The sequence below is a fragment of the Maniola jurtina genome, chromosome 14 (genome assembly GCF_905333055.1).
Source record: "Maniola jurtina chromosome 14, ilManJurt1.1, whole genome shotgun sequence".
NCBI classification, from domain to species: Eukaryota; Metazoa; Arthropoda; class Insecta; order Lepidoptera; family Nymphalidae; genus Maniola; species Maniola jurtina.
In genome coordinates this window covers 1,655,549-1,681,829 of record NC_060042.1, presented here as the reverse complement: position 1 = coordinate 1,681,829, position 26,281 = coordinate 1,655,549, and the positions used below count along the sequence as shown (strand labels likewise).

General features: G+C 37.0%; 2 protein-coding genes and 1 long non-coding RNA gene across 13 annotated transcripts; 2 read left to right on the top strand and 1 right to left on the bottom strand.

Annotated features, from left to right (window-relative positions):
* Positions 1-1,688: 1,688 nt before the first annotated feature.
* LOC123871607 (zinc finger protein 432-like) lies at positions 1,689-13,243 on the top strand. 7 transcript variants are annotated; one of them, XM_045915507.1, is made up of 10 exons: positions 1,689-1,994; positions 2,347-2,518; positions 2,706-2,795; positions 2,982-3,116; positions 3,197-3,547; positions 4,100-4,203; positions 5,965-6,008; positions 7,434-8,490; positions 12,520-12,687; positions 12,772-13,243. In XM_045915507.1, the coding sequence occupies exons 1-10, from the start codon at positions 1,909-1,911 to the stop codon at positions 12,992-12,994; spliced, it is 2,430 nt and encodes an 809-aa protein (XP_045771463.1). In that variant the 5' UTR covers positions 1,689-1,908; the 3' UTR covers positions 12,995-13,243. The 7 variants fall into 7 exon arrangements, with proteins under 7 accessions (XP_045771463.1, XP_045771462.1, XP_045771460.1 ...); XM_045915506.1 differs by having other exon boundaries at positions 4,109-4,203; positions 12,520-13,243; XM_045915504.1 differs by having other exon boundaries at positions 4,103-4,203; positions 12,520-13,243.
* Positions 6,631-12,423, bottom strand: LOC123871637. Of its 3 annotated transcripts, none has more exons than XR_006797301.1 (4): positions 12,381-12,423; positions 10,647-10,730; positions 10,479-10,562; positions 8,948-9,020 (listed from the first exon to the last, which is right to left on the bottom strand). It is a non-coding gene; the product is annotated as an uncharacterized LOC123871637 (long non-coding RNA). The 3 variants fall into 3 exon arrangements; XR_006797300.1 differs by having other exon boundaries at positions 8,981-9,020; positions 12,297-12,399; XR_006797302.1 differs by lacking the exons at positions 8,948-9,020; positions 10,479-10,562; positions 12,381-12,423 and adding exons at positions 6,631-6,710; positions 7,932-8,015 and having other exon boundaries at positions 10,647-10,749.
* A 1,474-nt stretch (positions 13,244-14,717) lies between the features above and the next one.
* On the top strand, positions 14,718-25,202 carry LOC123871622 (rho GDP-dissociation inhibitor 1). 3 transcript variants are annotated; one of them, XM_045915535.1, is made up of 6 exons: positions 14,718-14,911; positions 15,861-16,056; positions 17,597-17,706; positions 22,600-22,714; positions 23,547-23,552; positions 24,216-25,202. In XM_045915535.1, the coding sequence occupies exons 2-6, from the start codon at positions 15,864-15,866 to the stop codon at positions 24,413-24,415; spliced, it is 624 nt and encodes a 207-aa protein (XP_045771491.1). In that variant the 5' UTR covers positions 14,718-14,911; positions 15,861-15,863; the 3' UTR covers positions 24,416-25,202. The 3 variants fall into 3 exon arrangements, with proteins under 3 accessions (XP_045771491.1, XP_045771494.1, XP_045771493.1); XM_045915537.1 differs by lacking the exon at positions 14,718-14,911 and adding an exon at positions 15,108-15,287; XM_045915538.1 differs by lacking the exon at positions 23,547-23,552 and having other exon boundaries at positions 14,720-14,911.
* Positions 25,203-26,281: the final 1,079 nt, after the last annotated feature.

Genomic DNA, 26,281 nt, shown 5'->3' with positions numbered 1-26,281 from the left:
AGAGTTTTGTTTGTTTTTCTCTGTGACTCAACTTTGTTTTGGACATCTCTGGTTTTGGATAATAAAGTTATCCATGGACTTCGTCTGTGATGGCGTTTGCTGGCGCGCGTGCTGTGCTTGTTTGGAGTGTTTTTTTGTTAAGAGTGGCTGGTTTTTGTGTTAGTTGGTGTTTTTTGATGGTGGAACTGACTGGGAAGCGCTCTAAAGGGGTGCCGCGCGTATGTCGGCGGGCACCGGCGCAGACGGAGTCCATAGGTACTTGTATAAATTCAATAACTTGAAAATATCACAAACTTGACATTGGCTAATCAGAGTAAAGCCAGATTTAAAGAAAAAAAAAAAGTTATCCGTTGCATCTAAGTACAAAAAAAAATTGTATCTTTATTTCGTCAAAATTCGAAAGTGATTGGTTTGTTTGTTATCCTTATCGACTGTGTATATGTGTTGCTAACACTACTTGCTTGGTAAGTAAATGTTGTATACAATGTAGTTTTAAGTAAATAAGTAAGTAGTTAACTAATTAGGGAATCAGTAATGCAAAAACAAAGTCATAGTATTTGCAACTGAAAGCAGTTCGTTTTTATATTGACTGTCATCTTATTATTAAGTCACATTAGTTTCCAGAAGTTCATGTAGCTATTTACTACTTAGTTATTGTTGTAGGTAACTTCGGTTTTCTTTACAGAAATGAGAGCGAGCTGAGTAGATACCGGCCGGCGTAACCTAAAATTTGAGTTTTGCTATCGAATCTATCGATCTCTTTGCTGAGACCAAGGCAAGTAGTTAGGTACCTACCTAGTATTGTTCAGTTAACAAAACGAATTTGAAATACCCGCGTAATTTTCTTCACTGCGTACCTACCTAGTGCGTTTTTTTTTATTCTCTCGTCTGGCTTTACAAAGATTAGCCAATGTCAAGTTTGTGGATATTTTCAAGTTAGGAAAACTATATAAGTAAGGACTTCGTCTGTGCCGGCGCTCGCCGACATACGCACGGCGCCCCTTTAGAGCGCTTCCCAGTCAGTTCCAGCATGGTTTTAGCACCAAAAACGCCAGTGAAACACAAAAACCAGCCCCAGCCACTTTTAACAAAAAAAAAAAAACGCTCCAAAAAAGCACCACACGCGCGCCATCAAACGCTACACAGACAAAGTCCACGTAGTGCGTAGCCTCTCAAACTCAAACAGTCCTGTGTTGCCAGATCGCCCGATATAAGACGATTTTAATCTTTTTAACCCTCGATCCAAAAAGAGGGGTGTTATAAGTTTGACGTGTGTATCTGTGTATCTGTCTATGGCATCGTAGCTCTCAAACTAATGAACCGATTTTAATTTAGTTTTTTTTGCTTGAAAGGTGGTTTGATGGAGAGTGTTCTTAGCAATAATCAAAGAAAATCGGGTCATAGCTATTCAAAGACATTTCTAAATCCGTTGGTATATTATTATTTTACATATTGATTTCTTTTTCTTTTTCAGGATCAGCAGTCAATTTATTCAATCAACAATTATTATTACGACAAGAAAACTGTTTAAATTTTTGTATAATAAAGTGCCATATTAACCTGTGTACCTTATTACTTTTATTTTCCACGAAAAATAAGGAAATGTTACTTTTCTCGTGAAAATGTTACATTTTGAGATGTCTCGTGTTACAATTGACTATCTGCCACTGGCAACACTGAGTCTTCACTTTTTGAAGCAAGCAAATCAATAAGTGCCTAGTTGTCAAAAAATCTAAAAGAGAAATCCGTGCTTTTTTTTAATGACCCACAATCGTGTAATCATGACCAGACGCAAATAAATTGATAATATAATAATTCTTCTGCATAATTCCATAGTCTTACACGCGCACAGAAGATTCGTGAAATATAATCGAAGCGTCAGAAGTCAGAAGACTGAAAATCTTGAAAATGCATTGTTGTGTGCCTTTCTGCGAAAATACTTCTGACAATGTGTCTACATCATATGGGGAGGGAAAAGCGATTAGTTTTCATGGGTAAGTATATTTGAGTCGATTTTCATTTTATCCTTTATTCTTTATTCTTTATTTATATTTGCATTCATGTTTTACATCATAATAGAAAATAATTATAATATTACAACATGAAGCCCCGTCAGGGCGCTGCAAAGTGATTACATAAAAATAAAATGTCACGTACTTATATAAAAATTAAAAAATAAAAATAAAAATTAAAAATTTTTCAAGCCCTAGTCAAGTTTTCACTTGTCAAACACCAGCGTGTTAATCATCCTTATCAAACGATGGACGTCCACTGCTGGATATAGGCCTTATTAATCACTTTGATACACTTTGTTTGGTTATGTAGGTAATAACACAAGTTTTCCAGATTCCCAAGTGAAGTGCAGCTCCGTGCTGCCTGGCTCAGAGCCCTCGGCAAACAAGACAACCTGCCAGACTCCGCTGTGGTCTGCTCGCAGCATTTTCTTAATAATGACATTTATGAAACAGAAAGTGGCTTAAGGAAAATTCATATGGGTGCTATTCCTTCAACAGTGCAGGTAACTCATAATGTTAGGTATTGTTAGTTGTAAGTACTTAAATCAATAAGAATGAAATCAGAATGTCTAGTGTGGCTGAGGAAGGAGAAGGAGCTATGGAGCTACATTGGATCATAATTATTTATCTTTTATCCTTGCCTGTTGTAGTGTTGTATGGAAACAGAAGTAACTAATAGTATATTTACAGGTTTGCATGATATGCCTAGACACTGACAGCAAGCTGTTACTAATGAGTTACGAATTGGAAGAAGCATATGAAAAGTTAATTGGACAGCCTGTAAGTTGTTTATTTATAGTTGTTTTATACACCTAGGATAAAGCCATGTATATCAAATTTAAATCCCTTAATTGAACCTACCTTGCTCAACACTGTCAAATGCTTTCAATAAATCTGTAAACAGTGCTGGGACAAACATTAATTATATTTAAAGAATGTTTGATTTCTGTAATTGTGTTATTTCAGTTGTGTGATCAAGGAAACCTAAAACATACAATCTGTGTACAATGTACTCAGAGATTGATAAATTTTAGTAGATTTAGAGACGAGAGCTTGAGAGCCCGTGCACTGATGATGGACTTAGTTCAAAAACATGAATTTGTGAGTACTTAATACATAAACTTGCATCCTTTCTTATCCTTGTACTATACACATTGAATACTTAACCTGTTTCTTAACAGATAACAAGACAACATATGAAACTGATAAACAGCATAAAACACAGACTAAATAGTAATATGACAAAGCTAGACCCTGACCACTGTGACTTACACATACTTGAACACCCCTCAGAAGACCATCAGAAAGAATTAGAGGAAACCAGATTGGAAAGTATCATGAAAATTGAAGGAAATGATGAGTCCATGATGGCTGATGAAGACTTGAAAATGGAGAATGAAGATGATAATAATGTCAGTGATTTCATTCTAGATCCGTTAAAGTATGAAAGTTCTCCCTACCAATGTACACTTTGTTGGGAGGAATTTGTACATGAACATGCGTACATGCAACATTTGAGCATGCATGTCCAGGTGAGATCTTCCACTATTAAACACTTTCCTAGGTGATAGCCAAGTGGTTAAGATGTCCACCATTTATTCTGGATGTCGGGGGTTCCAAAAATAAAATGTTTATTTTATTTTTGCATGTCTATCTATGATTGTTACAGCTAAACAAACTCAATGCTATCATTAAATTTCAATTTACTAGCTACAACTAAATTCCAATAATTCAATCACTATAATATGCATGTTAACCGTACATTACCCTAATATTATAAAGTCGAAAGTTTGTGTGTATGTGTGTGTGTGTGTGTATGTTTGTTACTCCTTCACACAAAAACTACTGGACGGATTTGGCTGAAATTTGGAATGGAGTTAGATAATATCCTGGATTAGCACATAGGCTACTTTTCATCCTGGAAAATCAAAGAGTTCCCACAGGATTTCGAAAAACCTATATCCACGCGGGCGAAGTCGCGGACATCGGCTAGTACAATATAAAAAAATCATCTAACATTATAAACCTATGCATTATAAATGAATTTAAAGGACAGAAATGTTATTTGTTTGTTTTGTATTTAGCAGCAAGGTGACGGTGATGGTGAATGGAAGACGTCACAAGTATGCAAGCCTCATACAGCTGTGAGCTGCAGTTCTGCATACTCTTCACTCATCACTGAGAACAAGTCAGTAAACCTGCCAGTACCAATACGTTTAGTTCAAGTTACAGTTAGAATACACTCATACTAGTATCAGAAATCATAATACTCTTTCCTCCTCTCTAATAGACTACAGGCCCATGTTTAAAAATGGGTGGGTCATATGAACCACCAGGTGACGTATACAGGACGATATAAGAGCATAAAATAATAAGTTTCAGCACTATGCCGTCACTTGTAAGCTGTCCAACAGAGTGCTGGTGAGAATTGAAAAGTGCAGGTAGAGTGAGTACATTTTGGTCATATATTTTTGTACGGCATTTTTACCATCGATAGATCCATGAAAAATAATAAGAAAGCGCGCAGTGCCGTAAAAAAATGGTGCGCCACAAAGTCAGGAAATGTTTTGATTTTCTGACAATTTCCGGGGTAAATTTGGTCATTTAATTCTGTACGGCACTAGTTTCATACTGTTTCAATACAGCCTCTAATCCATTATTCCGCAACGCCGTACAAAAATCATGCGACAAGGGGAAAAAATTGAGGGTAGCAACCCCCTCTCTTTCCGTGGTCCGGGGGGTGATTTGAGAAAGTACGGCTTTGGTTCCAAAACATTATCTAGCACTCAAAAGTACTATTAAAAATAATGCCGTAAAAAAATTAGTGTTCATTTGAATGTGTATCAATAATTATCTTAATTTCATGGTATACTTAATTTTTAAAGCTGTAAAATCATTTGACTCTGTACGGCAACTTTTTTTTTAACATGATAGTGTAAAATACTATTGTTATATAGTATTGCCGTTCAAAAGAAAAAATTATAGATAAATACAAAAACTGAAATTTTTCAAATTATTGCAAAAGTTTAAATATTCATAGATTAATAAAATATAGCAATTTTCTACGCTTTTCCCTTGTTTTAAATAGTATTAAGATAAATAAATTAGGAAAAAATTATGCCGTACATTTTAATGCAGACCATATCTTTTAGGCTGATGAAAATGACGCTACCATTTTAAGGGTAGTACTTTATGGCCATCTGATACTGTACGGCATTAACATATTTTTGAAGAGAACAATTGATAATATGATAAAATCACTATGCCGTCTAACTGAAGTGAACGGGTGTGTATATAATATCCACATCCCCTACAAACCTTTGGACCAACGAAAATGTACGGCATGTAAAAAAATATTATCTATGCATAAAACACTTTCAAAATAAATTAATTTTATGTTGTTTCAAATCACCCCCCGGACCACGGAAAGAGAGGGGGTTGCTACCCTCAATTTTTTCCCCTTGTCGCATGATTTTTGTACGGCGTTGCGGAATAATGGATTAGAGGCTGTATTGAAACAGTATGAAACTAGTGCCGTACAGAATTAAATGACCAAATTTACCCCGGAAATTGTCAGAAAATCAAAACATTTACTGACTTTGTGGCGCACCATTTTTTTACGGCACTGCGCGCTTTCTTATTATTTTTCATGGATCTATCGATGGTAAAAATGCCGTACAAAAATATATGACCAAAATGTACCTACTCACTCTACCTGCACTTTTCAATTCTCACCAGCACTCTGTTGGACAGCTTACAAGTGACGGCATAGTGCTGAAACTTATTATTTTATGCTCTTATATCGTCCTGTATACGTCACCTGGTGGTTCATATGACCCACCCATTTTTAACATGGGCCTGTAGTCTATAACCTGCTATGTATTACAGCCGATTGCTGGCTAGTGGCTTCCCAGTACACTCTAGCTACATTACGATATTTATTTCACAGGCAGGCAGACCCCAACACTTCCGCACATTCCGTTCAGATCTTAGGTAAGATATGGCGTTATTTTATCATTTTACACATTTTTAAACAAGGAAATAGTCAAAATGTTTCGTTTCACTTGCTCCTCTACACGCAAGTCTTGCGACAAATAACGAAATAAAAGTACAACCAACTGAGGAAGCTCATAGTAACGTCAGCTGCCAAGACATCAGATTAACAGATTGTTTTGTCAAATTATGTGATGTTTTCTTTGTGAAAGTTGTACCAAGACGAGAAGGAAAAACTGTTAAGTCTTATGTAAATGAAAACATCGTGGCTGAAGATACGAGTTATCAGGTAACAGGTGAGAATGAAGTCTCTACAACAGAATATGTTGAACCTGTCACTAACACTAAAAGTAATTATATCGAAAACTGTACAAAGTAAAACTGATTGTTTCAAGAATGTGATCGATATACAATGCTCATTACAAAGTAGTTCACATACAGAGGAAAAATTGTTCATTTGTGATATTTGTCGAATAGCATTTAAACAAAAAAGTCTCTAGTTAAACACATAAAGACTCACGCTGAAACAAGACACCTTCACTTGAAAGATTTGCCAGTACAAATGTAAATATCAAAAGGATTTGAATATTCATATGAGAACTCAAACTGGTGAAAGACCTTTTTCGTGTGGATTATGCAGTTACAAATCTGCACAAAATAGCTATCTAGTGACACACATGAGAATTCACTCTGGCATAAAACCTTTCTTGTGTGAGTTATGCAATTACAAATGTACACAAAGTAGTCATCCAGAGGCACACACACTGCCTCTGGTGAAAAGCCTTCATCATGTTAGTGAGCCACACATCTCACTCCGCCACTGGAGAATGCTCAGGAGATAAACTCTACAACAGACAGTGTGTAGTGTACCTTGGACGATCTGAGTATGATGCGCCCGCTTTGGGATGCCTTGACACTAACAAAGATAGGGACTTCATAATATTGTACTTAGTATTGGATAGAAACAGGCGTTACTTTGCGGAAGTTCATGTTTAGCAAGAAACAGTTAAAAATTTGGTGAAAGGAGATTTGGTGGATCCTCAGGAGGATGCTCCGGTGTCAGGGCGAAACGTGCGTCGAGAGTAGTGGAAAAGTCTTGTGTGGTGGTGCATGTGAGTGGTGGTGGCAGTACTTGCTTGGGAACTTGGCTTTATTGCTTGGTTGGGGAGGTAAGCGGTGCTTAGCTTGTAACTGCATGTTTGACCATACAGATTTTTTCTGTTGGTGGATTATAGCAAAATAATTTTTAACTGTTTCTTATTGTACTTAGTGACAATGCGTCTAAAAATTGTTATTTTAAGCGAAAGGAAACTTGTGAAGAAAATCCCAGTTCAACTGTAGCATACAGTGTTTATGAATTATCCTGCCCCGCTAAATTTGTAAAACCCGCTGAATTTATAGACCACAAAATACACTTTGTTTCAGTTGCTCCTTTGTCCGCGAGACTTGCGACAGTTAATGAGGACAAAGAGTCTGCAAATGAAGCTACCGATGCAGTCCGGGAAAGTAATCCAGTATTTGAAATCAACACTGACGCATTCGACAGCCAAACACCCGATATTAGCTGCAAAAGGAACATAAACATTAGTGAATTAACAAATTGCGTAGTGAAATTGAATGACGTTTTCAAAGACCCTAAGAAATTTGTCAATCAGAACATTCTGTCTAAAGATATCAGTTATCATGCAACAAGTCAGCATCAAATCCCCACGACAGTAGACGTTGGACCAGTCATTAACACAGTTAAAGCTTTACAAAGTGAAACTGATTGTTTGAAGAATGTCAATAACACGCAATGTAATAATTCTTTAGAGAATAGTTCAAACGTTAAGGAAAGAGGGTTCATTTGCAATATTTGCGAGTACAAATGCAAATATCAAAGTTATTTGAAGAAGCACATGAGAACTCACACTGGTTTACAACCTTTCTTGTGTAAGTTATGCAATTACAGAAGTACAAGAAAAGGTAATCTACTGACGCACATGAGAACTCATACTGGTGAAAAGCCTTTCTTGTGTGAGTTATGCGATTTCAAATGTACAACAAATAGCCGTCTAATGTCGCACACAAGAACCCATACTGGTGTAAAACCTTATTCCTGTGAGTTATGTGATTACAGATGTACAGATAGTAATAGTCTAGTGAGGCACATGCGAACCCACACTGGTATCAAACCTTTCTTGTGCAACTTATGCAATTACAAATTTACAGACAAGAGCACTCTAGTGAAGCACATGACAACCCACACTGGTGAAAAACCTTTCTCATGTAATTTATGCGATTACAAATGTCCCAGAAATAGCTATCTAGTGAGGCACATGAGTACTCACACTGGTATAAAACCTTTCTTGTGCAACTTATGCAATTACAAATTTACAGACAAGAGCACTCTCGTGAAGCACATGACAACCCGCACTGGTGAAAAACCTTTCTCATGTAATTTATGCGATTACAAATGTGCCAGAAATAGCTATCTAGTGAGGCACATGAGTACTCACACTGGTATAAAACCTTTCTTGTGCAACTTATGCAATTACAAATGTTCAGAGAAGAGCTCTCTTGTGAAGCACATGACAACCCACACTGGTGAAAAACCTTTCTCATGTAAGTTATGCGATTACAAATGTGCCAGAAATAGCTATCTACTGAGGCACATGAGAACTCACACTGGTACACCTTTCTTGTGCAACTTATGCAATTACAAAAGTACAGACAAGAGCGCTCTTGTGAAGCACATGACAACCCACACTGGTGAAAAACCTTTCTCATGTAATTTATGCGATTACAAATGTCCCAGAAATAGCTATCTAGTGAGGCACATGAGTACTCACACTGGTATAAAACCTTTCTTGTGCAACTTATGCAATTACAAATTTACAGACAAGAGCACTCTCGTGAAGCACATGACAACCCACACTGGTGAAAAACCTTTCTCATGTAATTTATGCGATTACAAATGTGCCAGAAATAGCTATCTAGTGAGGCACATGAGTACTCACACTGGTATAAAACCTTTCTTGTGCAACTTATGCAATTACAAATGTTCAGAGAAGAGCTCTCTTGTGAAGCACATGACAACCCACACTGGTGAAAAACCTTTCTCATGTAAGTTATGCGATTACAAATGTGCCAGAAATAGCTATCTACTGAGGCACATGAGAACTCACACTGGTACACCTTTCTTGTGCAACTTATGCAATTACAAAAGTACAGACAAGAGCGCTCTTGTGAAGCACATGAGAACCCACACTAGGGTAAAGCCATATTCCTGCAAGATATGCGAGTACAAATGTGCACAGTGTAGTACTCTGATGAGGCATATGAGAACTCACACTGCCTCTGGTGAAAAGCCTTCATCAAGTTCGTGAGCCGCACGTCTCTTTCCGCCACCGGAGAATGCTCAGGAGATAAACTCTACACCAGACAGTGTGTAGTGTGCTTTGTGTAGACCTTGGAGGATCTGAATATGACGCGTCCGCTTTGGGATGCCCTGACACTAACAAAGATAATTCATATTATACTTAATGACTATTTGTCTAAAAATAGTCAATTTAAGCAAAAGGGAACTTGCAAAGAAAATTCGTAGCACTTTGTAAAAGGCTTCCTATACATGAAGCCGGAACCGGACTGAAAGTTGATGTAAGCTAATAAAAATCGCATAGAGCTTCGCTGGGGTGCATCGCACCGCACCACTATTGCACTGGTGCTGCGATTTTATTGCGCGGTAATTATAGTAAGTATACACCAAAAGGTGGCGTAGGGCCGGTGCGGTGGCAACATGGCAGCGGTGTAGCTTATATCAGATTTTCATTTGTTTACATATAGCGTGTTTTACATCGCGTAGCCAGAGCGACATTGACATGATTATGAATGATCAAAGTACATGCACATGGCGTTCAACTGTAGCATACGGTGTTTATAAATCACCCTGTGCTGCTAAATTTATAAAACACGAAATATACTTTGTTTCAGTCGCTCCTTTGTCCGCGAGACTTGCGACCGTTAATGAAGACAAAGAGTCTGCAAATGAAGCTATCGATGCAGTCCGGGAAAGTAATCCAGTATTTGAAATCAACAATGACGCATTCGACAGCCAAACACCCGATATTAGCTGCAAAAGGAACATAAACATTAGTAGATTAACAAATTGCGTAGTGAAATTGAATGACGTTTCCAAAGACCCTAAGAAATTTGTCAATCAGAACATTGTGTCTAAAGATATCAGTTATCATGCAACAAGTCAGCATGAAATCCCTACGACAGTAGACGTTGGACCAGTCATTAACACAGGTAAAGCTTTACAAAGTGAAACTGATTGTTTGAAGAATGTGAATAACACACAATGTAATAATTCTTTAGAGAATAGTTCAAACGTTGAGGAAAGAGGGTTCATTTGCAATATTTGCGAGTACAAATGCAAATATCAAAGTTATTTGAAGAAGCACATGAGAACTCACACTGTTTTACAACCTTTCTTGTGTAAGTTATGCAATTACAGAAGTACAAGAAAAAGTCATCTATTGAAGCACATGAGAACCCATACTGGTGAAAAACCTTTCTTGTGTAAAATATGCGATTACAAATGTGTAGAGAATAGCACTCTTATGAAGCACATGACAACCCACACTGGTGAAAGACCTTTCTCATGTAAATTATGTGATTACAAATGTACAAGAAATAGCTCTCTAGCGAGGCACATGAGAATTCACACTGGTATAAAACCTTTCTCCTGTGAGTTATGCAATTACAGATCTACAAATAATAGTAATCTAGAGAGGCATATGAGAACCCACATGGGTATCACTATCAAACCTTTTTTGTGCAACTTATGCAATTACAAATGTACAGAAAGTAGTCAGCTAGCAAAGCACCTGAGAATCCACACTGGTATAAAACCTTTCTCCTGTGAGTTATGCAATTACAGATGTACAAATAATAGTAATCTAGTGAGGCATAAGAGAACCCACACTGGTATCAAATCTTTCTTGTGCAACTTATGCAATCACAAATTTACAGAAAACAGCACTCTAGTGACGCACATGAGAATCCACACGGGTGAAAAGCCATACTCCTGCAAGATATGCGAGTACAAATGTGCACATAAAACTAGTCTACTGAATCATAATAGGAGAACTCACACTGCCACTGGTATAAAGCCTTCATCAAGTTCGTGAGCCCACACCTCACTTGACCACCAGAGAATGCTCAGGAGATAAACTCTACACCAGACAGTGTGTAGTGTGCTTTGTGTAGAGTGTATCTTGGAGGATCTGAATATGACGCGTCCGCTTTGGGATGCCCTGACACTAACAAAGATACTTCATATTATACTTAATGACAATTCGTCTAAAAATTGTTATTTTTAGAAAAAGGAAACTTATAAAGAAAATTCGTAGCACTTTGTAAAAGGTTTCCTGTACATGAAGCCGGAACCGGACTGAAAGTTAATGTAAGCTAATAAAAATCGCATAGAGCTTCGCTGGGGTGCATCGCACCGCACCACTATTGCACTGGTGCTGCGATTTTATTGCGCGGTAATTATAGTAAGTATACACCAAAAGGTGGCGTAGGGCCGGTGCGGTGGCAACATGGCAGCGGTGTAGCTTATATGAGATTTTTATTTGTTTACATATAGCGTGTTTTACATCACGTAGCCAGAGCGACATTGACATGATTATGAATGATCAAAGTACATAAGTACATGCACAAGGAGTTCAACTGTAGCATACGGTGTTTATAAATCACCCTGTCCTGCTAAATTTATAAAACACGAAATATACTTTGTTTCAGTCGCTCCTTTGTCCGCGAGACTTGGGACCGTTAATGAAGACAAAGAGTCTGCAAATGAAGCTACCGATGCAGTCCGGGAAAGTAATCCAGTATTTGAAATCAACAATGACGCATTCGACAACCAAACACCCGATATTAGCTGCAAAAGGAACATAAACATTAATAGATTAACAAATTGCGTAGTGAAATTGTATGACGTTTTCAAAGACCCTAAGAAATTTGTCAATCAGAACATTGTGTCTAAAGATATCAGTTATCATGCAACAAGTCAGCATGAAATCCCTACGACAGTAGACGTTGGACCAGTCATTAACACAGTTAAAGCTTTACAAAGTGAAACTGATTGTTTGAAGAATGTCAATAACACGCAATGTAATAATTCTTTAGAGAATAGTTCAAACGTTGAGGAAAGAGGGTTCATTTGCAATATTTGCGAGTACAAATGCAAATATCAAAGTTATTTGAAGAAGCACATGAGAACTCACACTGGTTTACAACCTTTCTTGTGTAAGTTATGCAATTACAGAAGTACAAGAAAAGGTAATCTACTGACGCACATGAGAACCCATACTGGTGAAAAACCTTTCTTGTGTGAGTTATGCGATTACAAATGTACAACAAATAGCGGTCTAATGTCGCACACAAGAACCCATACTGGTGTAAAACCTTACTCCTGTGAGTTATGTGATTACAGATGTACAGGTAGTAATAGTCTAGTGAGGCACATGCGAACCCACACTGGTATCAAACCTTTCTTGTGCAACTTATGCAATTACAAATGTACAGAGAAGAGCACTCTAGTGAAGCACATGACAACCCACACTGGTGAAAAACCTTTCTCATGTAAGTTATGCGATTACAAATGTGCCAGAAATTGCTATCTAGTGAAGCACACAAGAACCCATACTGGTATAAAACCTTACTCCTGTGAGTTATGTAATTACAGATTTACAGTTCGTAGTCATCTAGTGAGGCACATGAGAACCCACACTGGTATCAAACCTTTCTTGTGCAACTTATGCAATTACAAAAGTACAGACAAGAACGCTCTTGTGAGGCACATGAGAATCCACATGGGTGAAAAGCCATATTCCTGCAAGATATGCGAGTACAAATGTGCACATAGAACTAGTCTACTGAATCATAATAGGAGAACTCACACTGCCACTGGTGTAAAGCCTTCATCAAGTTCGTGAGCCCACGCCTCACTTGACCACCAGAGAATACACAGGAGATAAACTCTACATCAGACAGTGTGCAGTGTGCTTTGTGTAGAGTATACCTTGGAGGATCTGGGTGTGACACGCCCAACGCTTTGGGATGCCCTGACATTAACAGGGCTCTCTCCGTTACTTACTCCATACAATCGTAGTTCCAATTTCATTTGAATATTAAGCAACCAAAGTCCATGAAATTTTGTAGACATATTCTAGAAACTAATATCTGTGCCTGTGGTGTTTTAGATTTTTCTTAAAAATATGTAGTTTCAAAATTACAGGAGCTCAAAGATTTGTATGTGAATTTTTAAGACCGCGTAACTTTGAAACCGAATATTTTAACAGAAATCCAGAAATCTGGAAAACCACAGGCTAGATATTAGTTTCTAGAATATATCTGCAAAATTTCATGGACTTTGGTTGCTTAATATTCAAATGAAATTGGAACTACGTTTGTATGGAGCGAGTGACGGAGAGACCCCTCTTAATGAAGACACTACATGTTATCATTATGATTATTCGTCTTTTTAAGTCGAACGAGATTGCCCTAGGCTAACTACCTAGTTACTATATTCTGACACGCGTAGGATAAACCAGTTTGACTTAGCATAATTTATCCAGTTTGGACTTAGGCCTGAAATCAAGTTGCAAGTGCATAGCTGTTAAATTACTCATTACTTAATATTATTGATACCCTTTTTTATTTAGTATAGGTACCTAATTATTTTTATATGTATATATTGTGGCCAGATCTTAGATTTGATTATAATATTACTGACTGGCAGTCAGAACGTTTATTGTCAGCGCTTGTTAATTATATTATATTAAATGCCACCTTTTGAATTCTACGATCTGGCTAGGACATAGATTGTTTAATGTGGGATAGTATTAAAAGTAAGTATAACAATTAAACCTGTGTATGATTTCTGATATATTCTTTACGTAAGTACCTACTAAGTACCTGCCGCCATAGATATGTCCTAACTCCTACCGCAGTTTTGTAAAGGTTTGACGAGCTCCCTGGTGTAGTGGAATGGATTTATTAATGGAAGGCCTCTAAACGATTTCCCGCATTGGCAATTTGGGAATTTAGAATTTTGAAATTGGTTCAGGCTGTTCTGGTAAAAGACTGGTCGTGCCTAGTTGCCCCTCTGTCGGCAAAGCCGTGCCGCCAAGCGACGACGCTGTCCATCGCGATGCCGGGTGAAAACCTAAGTGTAAGAGTGTAATAAAACTGGCATACAAGTTACAACTTACAAGGAGTCAGTTTTATTAAACCCAAACTAACAGTTTCTGACTCGTACAGTCCGACAAGGCTCTCTTGGCGCGTGGCCAAAATTAAAACCAACGCCGCCATCTTGTGAAGTGTCATTCCACCACTAATGTCAACCTGCACATCGGCAAACACCACAGAGTAGCTACCTATTTTTTATACACAGTGGGCACAGTGTCTAGCACGTGTCCTCAGACTAAGTATATCGAAGCACGTGTCTAGCAATGGCTTGGTCAAAGAAAATAAAATTGTTTGGTTAATCCAATCGTTTTGAACGACAAGTGCTCCCACCAAGCGTTGGCGAGCATACGCCTAGGGTAATAATGTTCTGTGTTTGCACTTTGCCACAAGCATGAAGCGGTTCTATTGAAAAAATCACTTGAACCAACAACGAAAAAAAATCATAGACTATAGATCTACATTTAGTTTTGCGAAGTTGCCGACCGGAAGTGCCTGCCGCTTTGCCTCTTCTGTGATCTGTCATATTTTTTTGGTCTATAGATTCTTACAAATAAATTAAAATTCTAATTCGGTTTATTGTGCTCGTATTCTTTATTAATGTTAAGTGTTATTCTTAGTTAGCCGGAGTTTCATTTAATTCCAACTGTCCGTTACTTTTTAAGGTAAGTTTAAAGAGTTCATATTTCAATAAGAAATTATGGATGCCTCGATAACGCTAGTTTGCGGTAGATGGACATTGGAATGACGAAGCCGATAGTGCCCTATGTTGTATATTCATATAGGCGTGAGCTATGTTGCTGTACCTTAATGATATAAATACTGATGCATCATTATAAATAGTAATTTATGCAATATAATGTGAATAAGTAAGAATAGGAACGCCCTTCCAAGTTTGCAGTCTGCACCACGCTCGCTGGTCTCTGGCTGTATAGTCTAAGATCTTTGCCTAGTGTGTAAAAAAGTGATTCATTGTCAAATCGATGTCCATATTCCATTCACTGTATTGTTGTGTATTTTTAAGGTTTCCCTTATCAGTTTGTAAGTATTTGTAGGATTTCATAACAGAATTAAGTAGCATTGTTTTTGTTTTAAAAATATAATCTAGACTAGCTGCAACTCTTGAAATATTCACAAAAAAAACTGAAACAAACATTAATGTGAATAAATATTGGTAGAATCTTTTGAAGTCTGTTTTATTATAACTTAACTTCACTTTCAAAACTTAATTACAAAAACAGATTGCCTAGTGAAGTGTAAATTAAGTTTTTATTTCCTGATAACATTTTCCTCGTTCTATGAATATAATTAATGATTATTGAAGTCACAATAGTTTTAAATCTATCTACTTAGTCATTAGTGATTTAATAAGGAAAATATTCTCATAAGTACAATGAAAATATTACTCAAAATTTCAAAATTTAATTTATTTATTTAAAATTTTCATTCCCTTTTCAACCCCTTAAGGGTGGAATTCTCTAAAATCCATTTTTAGTGAGTGCTTACATTATAAAAGGAATCTACTTCCAAAATTTCAAATTACTAACCAGTGATTGAGCCTATGAATTAGATAGTTAAATCAGTCAGTCAGAACAAATCTTTTTATATGTATAGATAATGTCCGGAGAGCCAGAAGTAGTGCGCACACCTGAGGAAGAGGAGACGGAAGATGAAGAAATCAAGTCATCATACAGGCCTCCACCAGAAAAAACTATTGAGGAAATCCTAGCAGCCGATCAAGAGGATGAGTCCCTCAGGAAGTACAAAGAGGCGTTGTTGGGGCAGGCACAGACAGGGACTGTTATTGTTGGTAAGATAATATCCATCCAGGTCTTTCTAGGTTAGACCACTTCCATATTAGACTGCATCATCACTTACCACCAGGTGAGGTTGCAGTCAAGGGCTAACTTTAGATAGAATTAAAAAAACTAATGTCATTTGATTTGCTTTAACATTGAAGGGAAATATTGTGAGGAAACCTGCATGTCTGAGAGTTCTCCATAATGCTCTCAAAGGTGTGTGAAGTCTGCTAAGCCACAGTGTGGTGGACTATAACCTTAACCCTTCTCATTGAGAGTGTTACATATAGTAGTAGCAAGTCAGTAGTGGGTTGGTTATGGTTTAAGATGATAATGTCATTTCATATAATAAATCCCAGTATTTTACATCTCTTTTTATGGTAGTTCTTTACTGGAGGTAGACAGAGATAGTTTTTATCCTGGAAAATCATCCCCATGAGAAGTGCCTGCAGGATTAAAAAAAATGAATCCAGGCAAATGAATTCACAGGTTTCATTTAGTTTAGTTACCCTTCCCCGTTAAAGTTTATTTATCAAAGGGAGGGTGTTATAATCTACAAGCAGCAACAAAAATAAAAAATAAAACATTATTTTTTATAGGATGAATCATAAATACAAGATACAACATTCAGTTGTATATGCATGTCAGTTATCTATAACTTGGCATTTATTGAATTATCACCTAACATGATAGTGTGAGGCTTATCTACTGTGATCTCATGACAACCTTATCAGTGGATGTTTATGTCTGTGCGAAGATGTATTGACCTCAAAATCAACTGGGACATTTATGAGAGTTTTGAAATCTTATCAATCTCAGTACCCAAACCTCACCACCTCAGAACCATTGAGTTCCTGAGGTGGTGAGGTTTACACTTTACATACAGTGTGTTTACCCTTTATAAGCTAAATGTGGTTGAGCTAGCTCCTTTACAGTCGTAGCATTTACATTTTTCTAAACACCTATATAATAATATAATGGTGAATAGGCACCTTCTAGGTAAACGCGTCCAATCTTAGACCACATCATCACTTTCCATCAGGCGTGATTCTGGTCAAGCGCTTACCTATAGTGAATAAAAAAAAAACAAAAAAAAAACAAGCATATAGGCATGAGCTTGACTGACTGGAATCATACCAAATAGCAGGTGATGTAATTTATAAAATTAAGTTAATTAATCATTTACCTATAGAGAACTAGATGACGCCCGCGACTTCGTCTGCGTGGATAAATCCACGCAGACGAAGTCGCGGGCGTCATCTAGTTTTTATAAAAATCCAGTGGGAACTCTTTGCTTTTCCTGGATAAAAGGCCTATGTCCTTCCCCGTGGTGTAAGCTAACTCTGCACCTTTCATCAAAATCGGTTAAACTGTTGGGCTGTGAAAAGCTAGCAGACAGACTTTTGCATTTATAATATTAAGTAAGGATAAAATACATGCAAAATCTCAAGTTGCCATTTAATTAAGCTGTGGATATGTCAGTCAGTGAGTTTCTCCTTTATAGAAATTGACATTATATATAGATGTTTATTTATTGATCTTATTTTGTAGATCCGAACGACCCTCGTAAGGTGATTGTGAAGAAGTTAGCATTGTCCGTCACCGACAGAGATGACCTTGAACTGGACCTCACTGGAGACCTGACAGATTTGAAGAAACAGGTAAATTCTTACTGTTTATTTATTGCATTTACGACCCATCGGCGCACGTCTTCGCACGGGTGGCATACCTACCACAGATTTCCAGTTGAATTTTTAACTATAGCGTTAAATTTGAAAAGCTAGGATCATTTCGTAGTCGTCTGTCTGTCTGTCTGTCGTGTCGATTAAGACTCGGGAATCAAAACCTATGTAGGGGTAGGTACTTCCCGTTGAATTAGAATCATGTATTATCAATGTCTTCGATCTATAATCTTTCTAAGCACAAATAAAGAGATAAATCCGAAAACTGAATTTGTGGCTCTGACACAAAAAAAAAATAGTATTATTTCTTGTACGATGGTACGATGGTACGGAACACTGCGCGCGAGACAGGCCGACACACACTTGACTGTTTTTTTTTTTTTTTAACCCCTGACCCAAAAAGAGGGGTGTTATAAGTTTGACGTGTGTATCTGTGTATCGGTGTATCTGTGTATTTGTCTGTGGCATCGTAGCTCCTAAACTAATGAACCGATTTTAATTTAGTTTTTTTTGTGTGAAAGGTGGCTTGATCGAGAGTGTTCTTAGCTATAATCCAAGAAAATCGGTTCAGCCGTTTGAAAGTTATCAGCTCTTTTCTAGTTACTGTAACCTTCACTTGTCGGGGGTGTTATAAATTTTTAATTTACACTTGTTGTTTTTCTACTTATCAAAATAACTTTTCAAAGAGACACCATAGGATTATAAAATGACGTAAAATCTGTATTTACCGCTTCCAATCAAAGCTGAATGTATATACGAGACAGGTGGCATTAATAACGGCATATGTTTAGCCTATAGTCCTATAGAGCGATGGACTGGAACCCTTGGCGACACTCCAACACTACAGTGCGATTTATCAATCGAATACTCTCGTATGCGGTGCCGTGCGATCTTTAGCACTACTCGTAAGGGTCGGATCACATTTGCGACACGACAACTAGGTTGTTAAAAAATCGGTGTACATTATTACAACATATTGTACCTACATTTTTTTTAATAAATCCTTCATTCATTCATGCATACATTTAAAAAAATACGGGCCGAATTGAGAACCACCTTTTTGTAAGTCGGTCAAAAACAGTTTAAGTTGTAAAAGAGGTTAAACACCTGTATTCACAATTATGAGGTCTCACAGTGCGCTCGAATGCAGTTTTTGAATTTTTAAAGTTCCGTACCTCAAAAGAAAACACGGAACCATTATAGGATCACTTTGTTGTCTGTCTCTCTGTCCATCGTGTCTGTCAAGAAACCTATAGGGTACTTCCTAATGACCTAGAATCATAAAATTTGGTAGGTAGGTAGGTCTTATAAAGCCTTGTGCTATAGCACAAGTACAGGAATAAATCTGAAAACCGCGAATTTGTGCATTTAAAAAAAATTAAAATGTGTTTCAATTTTCAAAATAAGATAACTATACCAAGTGGGGTATCACATGAAAGAGGTTTACCTGTACATCCTAAAACAGATTTTTATTTATTTTTATGTATAATAGTCTTTGATTTATCGTGCAAAATGTTAGAAAAAATACGGAACCCTCGGTGCGCGAGTCTGACTCGCACTTGGCCGGTTTTTTTGTAAAAGAATATCAGCCAAGTTTATCATGATAATTAATATTCCACTTTCCCCTCCAACTAAGCGTAAAGCTTGTGCTAGAAGTAGATACGACAATAGTTCAACAGCTGGGGGTTTGAACCACCAACCTTTCGGATTTCAGTCCGCTCCAATAACCGTTGAGTTATCTGTGCACCCGTATTCACAATCATTGCTAACAGTTCTTACGATATCACACTTATCACAGTGTAGTATCCACTGTTCAGCTTATTGTGTCACTAGCTGATGCCCGCGACTTCATCCGCGTGGATTTAGTTTTTTCGAAATCCCGTGGGAACCTTTTGATTTTCCGGTATAAAAAGAAGCCTATGTGCTAATCCAGGTTATTGTCTATCTCCATTCTGAATTTCAGCCAAATCCGTCCAGTGGTTTTTGCGTGAAGAAGTAACAAACATACATACATACATACACACACATACAAACTTTCGCCTTTATAATATTAGTGTGATGTCAATCAATACTAAAACTATACAGAGGTAAAGTTTGTTTGTTAGTAGGAAATAATCTTTGGCACTACTGAACCGATTTTGAAAATTCTTTCACCAATAGAAGACTACATTATTCCTGAGTGACAAAGGCTATATTTCATTTTCAAAAAATTAGAGATCCCTGCGAAAATTGTAATAAGCTACCCGTGCGAAGTCTACAAAGCTGCAGGTCGCGTCCGAGCAGACAGACCTCGTATGTGAGTACTGGTGTAAGTGTATTTGAGTTAACCATTTCGTCTCCTGAATTGGCTTTATCTCTCAATTTGTAAATGTATAGCCGAAGTAGTGATTTGTCATTGTCAAAAAGAGGGGTGTTATAAATTTGACGTGTGTATCTGTGTATCTGTCTGTGGCATCGTAGCTTATAAAAATAGTACTAATGAACCAATTTTAATTTAGTTTTTTTGTTTGAAAGGTGGCTTGATCGAGAGTGTTCTTAGCTATAATCCAAGAAAATCAGTTCAGCCGTTTGAAATTTATCAGCTCTTTTCTAGTTACTGTTACCTTCACTTATCGGGGGTGTTATAAATTTTTAATTTACACTTGTTATGCAAGATCGATTAGGAATGGCGACTTTTTACTGTGCAACTTGTTTTCTGTGTGTCCATAAGCTATACTAGACAAAATGCAGACGTCCGTCGGGGCCCCAGTGTAAATGTCACGCTTAAACATTTACATGATTTTTGAGAGGAGTGTTTAGAAGCTCATAAAATTGAAGTTTATTTTTCTTTTCTATGCAAAAAGTCAAAGCGCCTATTGCAAATTATAAGAGAACTTGTAAATTTATGTGTTAAGCGCAACGTACACCTGCAGAGTAGAGCGGAGTGGAGGCGAAAATCTTTATTCAACCAATGTCAATAAACTTCCCACATATAATTTTTATTTTTTACATTGTAATTTGCCATACTTCCTACATGTTCATCTCAGCTTACAGCATCAACCCAATGTTGTCTGCTTATCGGTCTTTTATACGATATACTATGGAGAGTGTGTTCAGAAACTTCATACGGTAATCACTTAACATCAGATGACCCGTTTGCTCGCTATTTTTATTTAAAAAAAAAACGATTTACGAACCACTTAAGTCTAAAGACTAGCAAAAAAAATTTTTTTAGAGACTTTCTTGGGCGTAACATCCGTCAGATCGATTTTTTTCGTACAAAATGTAGTCCATGTCACCCGGACCATAATAACGTATTGATTGACACCTCATTAATCAAAATTTAGGTGTTACAGTGGAACACACACTGATATAAACATACATATAAATAATATGGGCTGCTAAAATCATAGCCCTTCCTTTTGGCTTTGCCGTAGTCGGGTAAAAGAGAAAATACCTATGAGTCATGAAAGAACAATTGTAAATTAAAAATTTATAACACCCCCGACGATCCAAAGTATCTGAGTTTTCCAAAACATCATTTTCAAATAAATAATGATGTATTTAGGCAACGTCCATCTTGACAGCTTGACATTTGTCTATTGACATAATATTATGAACCTAACGGTTATCTAACCTTCTTTTCTACAAGAAAACTTGAAAAGAGCTGATAACTCTTAAACGGCTGAACCAATTTTTTTAGATTATAGCTAAGAACACTCTCGATCAAGCCACCTTTCAAACAAAAAAAAAACTAAATTAAAATCGGTTCATTCGTTTAGGCGCTACGATGCCACAGACAGATACACAGATACACAGATACACAGATACACAGACACACAGATACACAGATACACACGTCAAACTTATAACACCCCTCTTTTTGGGTCGGGGGTTAAAAACGAATTAGGTTGAATAAAAGTCTACACTTACTAGGCTACTAGTTGTATTGCTCAGGTTATTTACGCCTGACATAGTTCAGAGTCGGAGCACTATTTGTGTTGGATGAATGGCGCTTCCCGTAGTTTTGTAGGATATGACGTAACTTGTGGATATGAAACTAACAGACGGCATCTATTTCCATTAGTTATTGAATATTGATAACGGATTTATTAAGTTCGCATAAACACCTGCAAAAATAAACCAAAAGGGATAGACACAGTTTCTTCTACCGCTTTTGACGACCCTTTTTTATACTCTTTACTTTAAGGAGTTTTTTTTTCCGTGTGGAATATGTCACTCCGTAAGGCCACATTATATAACCACTTACTTGCGTAAGGCCTTCTTGTACAGCTGTAACAGAGCCCTAGCCTCATCCGACAGAGTTTGGGATAGGGCACTGTTACAACCTCTGTCGGATGAGATTGTAACAGTGCCCTGACGACCCTTCATTGGTGCGATTATTCGACTATTTATAGCTTTGAGAATTTTCTTTTCAGTATTATTTCCTTATTGGTCTAGCCTTGATTTCACTAAATCATAATTTGATCGAATCGGTCAAAACTTTGAGACTAAAGTGCTTTAATAACAGAGCAAACAAAAACTATTAAGATAAAAATAAATAAAAATCTGTTTTACAATGTACAGGTAAAGGCCCTTTCATGTACCCCACTTGATATAATTATCTTACTTTGAAAATACTAATTATTATTTATTTTGTTCATTCACAGTTTTTGGATTTATTCCTTTACTTGTGCTATAAGACCTACCTACCTGCTTTTCATGATTCTAGGTGAACGGGCAGTAACCCTATAGGTTTTCTTGACAGACACGACAGACGGACAGACAGGCAATAAAGTGATCCTATAAGGGTCACTTTTTCCTTCTGAGGAACGGATCCATAAAAACACGATTATATTGATAAACTTTATATTAGTTTTTGTTTTATTTCAGGTGTTTATAATAAAAGAAGGCGTGCAATACCGGATAAGGATCGACTTCATCGTGCAGCGCGAAATCGTGCACGGCCTCAAGTACGTCCAGAAGACGTACCGCCTCGGAGTACCAGGTGATTTTCCCGTTTTGTACCATACTTACTGTATGCCAATGATTCTAAACTTATTTCGTGATTTAACGACAATAAGTCTCAATAGCTCAACGGTTGAAGAGCGGACCAAATTCCGAAAGGCGGTTCAAATCCCACCCGTTGCACTATTGTCGTGCCTACTCTTAGCACAAGCTTTACGCTTAGTTGGAGGGGAAAGGAGAATCGTGAAGAACATGGCTAATATTCTTAAAGAAAATAGTAATAATGTAACTATGTGTGAGTGCAACTACAATTTAGAGTATTCGCATCCCTTTCCTACCAATGTAATTAGAAAAGGATAGACAATCTGAATTTAATTTAGAACTGTCAAACCTCGTGACTTTCGCGAGCCTATTGTTTCAATTTGAAGCGTGCAATAAAATTTGGAGTCTTTAAATTTGAAATTCATGCTCCTTCCTTTTTTTAGCAATATTAAAAAGAAAAAGATCTGCATCTTTTTCTTTTTAATACTCTAAATTTAAAGAAATAAAGAGAAAACCCCGGCCAAGTGCGAGTTAGACTCGCGCACCGAGAGTTCCGTACTCGGGTATTATTTCCGATATTTTGCACGATAAATCAAAAACTATTAAGCATAAAAATAAGTAAAAATCAAAGGGAAGTACCCTATAGCTTTTCTTGACAGACGGACAGACAGACAGACAACAAAGTGATGCTAAAAGTATAAGTGATGCTTTAGAGGTACGGAACCCTAAAAACATGAAAATCGATGCCACTATCTAACAGCCTATGCATTAAATTACCTTTACATTAAAACTGTACTAAACTCAAGTTTCATTCCATGCGACCTGGACAGTGCCGGGTATGTATCATATTAATAGATACATTAATTTATATTCATACCACGCTATTCTTACACGCCTATAAATATTCAGGGTGTCGCATTGTTGGTTTCCCGCCATTGAAATAACACCGCTAACGCTTAAGTTATTAGTTTTATAATCGCTTGATAAAGTGGTTAAGCCATAAATAGTAGCAAGTTATTGAGGCAAATGTATGACACATGACTGGGCCCTCGAGAACAAGTAGTAAATTGTCCTATGATTTATTTGAAGTCATGATCAGCCCTAGTACTGGTCTACACTGCACTGGTCTTCCCTCAGAATGAGAAGGGTTTGACCACGCCTGGTCAAGTTCAAATTGGCAGAACTCAGGTATGCAGGTTTCCTCACGATGTTAAGGCAAGTGATATTAATTTGCTTGAAACACACATAATTCCTAGAGGCGCGCCCAGGATTAAATCGAACCTTCGCCCTCGAGGTGGACGTCCTAACCACTAGGCTACCACCGCATTTTAGTTACACCAAAGATCCAAATTTTTAGCCTGTCAATTCCAGGGGTATGGGTTTAGTGAAAACTGCCATATCCCTTCCAGGTTAGCCCGCTTCAATCTTAGCCTGCATCATCTCATACCACCAGATGAGATTTCAACCTATTTCCTCACCATATACATTTCAATTTCTAGTGGACAAAATGACCCACATGGTGGGTTCGTACCCCCCCAAAACGGAGATCCAGTCCTACACGACCCCCCCAGAAGACGCGCCTTCCGGCATGATGGCGCGAGGCTCATACACCGTCAACAGCTTATTCACTGACGATGACAAAAACATACATCTTCAATGGGAGTGGAGTTTCGAGATCAAGAAGGACTGGAAGGATTAAAGCTTGGAATATTAAAGATTTAAACTGGATTGGACCCTGTCTCTTTCGAACTTAACTGTCTCTCCAGAATGTGATTTGGGTGAGCGGTTCTATATATATTTTTTTTTTTAAATTCAAAACCCTAATTCTATGAAACTATTAAGAGATAAACTGTAAAAAAATTGTATTTTTCAAAAAAAATTATGAATCAAAAAAATATTTAATCAATGTTTTAATCGATTTTTTTGTTATCAGTGCAAAACGTTTGTGCTAGAAAGATGTATAAATATTGGATTTCAAATAAAATTTTATTTTTAAAATAGAAATGAAAAACGAAATGTTAGATTATGAAACTGTAAGAAAAGTATGGAGAATCAAATAAATGCGAGATTAAATATTATTTTATAAACATGGCCAGACCATTAAATAAATGAATGGACAAAATTATGAACAGAAAATCGCACTTTGATCTTCATTATCTCAAAAGTAAAAACAAGTTTTTCTTATAATTTTTCCTAGAAAATTCAAACTAAAATTTATGTATCAAAAAATATGGAATTATTTGTGTTTCAACTTATAAATCCATCGTCATTTCTGTAAAGACGAGTCTACACTAAACTTTTGTTTCATATTATTTAGTAACCTATAACGTATGTGCCATAGTGCAAAAAACTTGCATTGCTCAAGAAAACTAATAAAATGTTTACGCACATTTGTATGACGCGTCCAATCCAGTTGCAAATGTCGATGCAAGTGGCTGACTGAGGCGACAGTGCAAAACGGCCCTAATTCTAACGCCTGCATACATGAAGGGATGATATCCCTTATTACATATTATGTAACTACGTCATCATCATCATCATCATCATCATCAGCCTGTGGATGTCCACTGTTGGACATAGGCCTTCCCTAGAGCGCCACCACACCCGGTCCTCAGCCTTCCTCATCCAGCCACTTCCCGCCAGCCGCTTTATAACGTCGGTCCATCGTGCTGGAGGGCGTCCCACACTACGCTACATAGGGTTGGCTAATCAAAAAGTTACAAAATTACCACCAGACGTGTTTATAGGCATCCTAAATAAAAATTTAGAAAGCTATTTGGCAGTGTCGACGTTGCCTAATTTCTCATAAAATATGTATGTCAGTTAGTCATCACCCTAAGGCCGCGTACACACGACATTTGCAACGCACGTATTTTTACTGATAAATCTTACCGAACACGTAGTAAGTATGCGACGTTGAACTTAATACAACCGTTCTTACAATCTTATGCAAAAAGAGTATAGTTTTAACTGTGTGAACGCGTCTACATATATAAAGTGTGTTTGCCAATACGTATTTGGTAAGATTATTCGTGTATAATAAACTTGCAGTGTGAATGCCGTGTGAACAGGGCCTGGTAATTAAAATATGCGACGTTAGAATTTGAGCACATTTTTACAATAAGACATTATTATGTATCTATAATTCTATATTAGAAACTACATTTTATACTAGCAATAAATAAAATAATAAAACCTCAAAGCCTTTTCATAAATAAAGAATAATAATATCAACAGGAATTCTCTCTAATTTTTGATACTACGTAGTAGATGTTAGTAGTGTCTTTTCTATTCAAATCCGATATTTTTATACAGTTCGTATTGTTCGTTGTTTGTATTCACTTCCGTATGGAATTAAGTATAAAGGTGACTTCTCACGGTCCGTGAAAATGCGAACTTCATCGCTCTTTTCTTAATAAGCAATCTGACTTAAATATGTGCCAACAAATTGACTGCCGATAAACGAATATTAAATCGAGCCCTTCCATCCACATTGGTTACCATTTTTCGTAACCAGCTTCGAAATAAGATTCATAGTTCGTCGTTTCACGCGGTATTTATCTAC

Bases quoted from the DNA above. Each gene is read 5' to 3' on its own strand.
- LOC123871622 (XM_045915535.1), top strand. From the start codon at position 15,864: ATGTCCGGAGAGCCAGAAGTAGTGCGCACACCTGAGGAAGAGGAGACG. The intron at 16,057-17,596 runs GTAAGATAATAT...CTTATTTTGTAG, and splicing joins GACAGGGACTGTTATTGTTG to ATCCGAACGACCCTCGTAAG. The intron at 17,707-22,599 runs GTAAATTCTTAC...GTTTTATTTCAG, and splicing joins TGACAGATTTGAAGAAACAG to GTGTTTATAATAAAAGAAGG.
- LOC123871607 (XM_045915502.1), top strand. From the start codon at position 1,909: ATGCATTGTTGTGTGCCTTTCTGCGAAAATACTTCTGACAATGTGTCT. The intron at 2,796-2,981 runs GTAAGTTGTTTA...GTGTTATTTCAG, and splicing joins AAAAGTTAATTGGACAGCCT to TTGTGTGATCAAGGAAACCT. The intron at 6,009-7,433 runs GTAAGATATGGC...ACTTTGTTTCAG, and splicing joins ACATTCCGTTCAGATCTTAG to TTGCTCCTTTGTCCGCGAGA.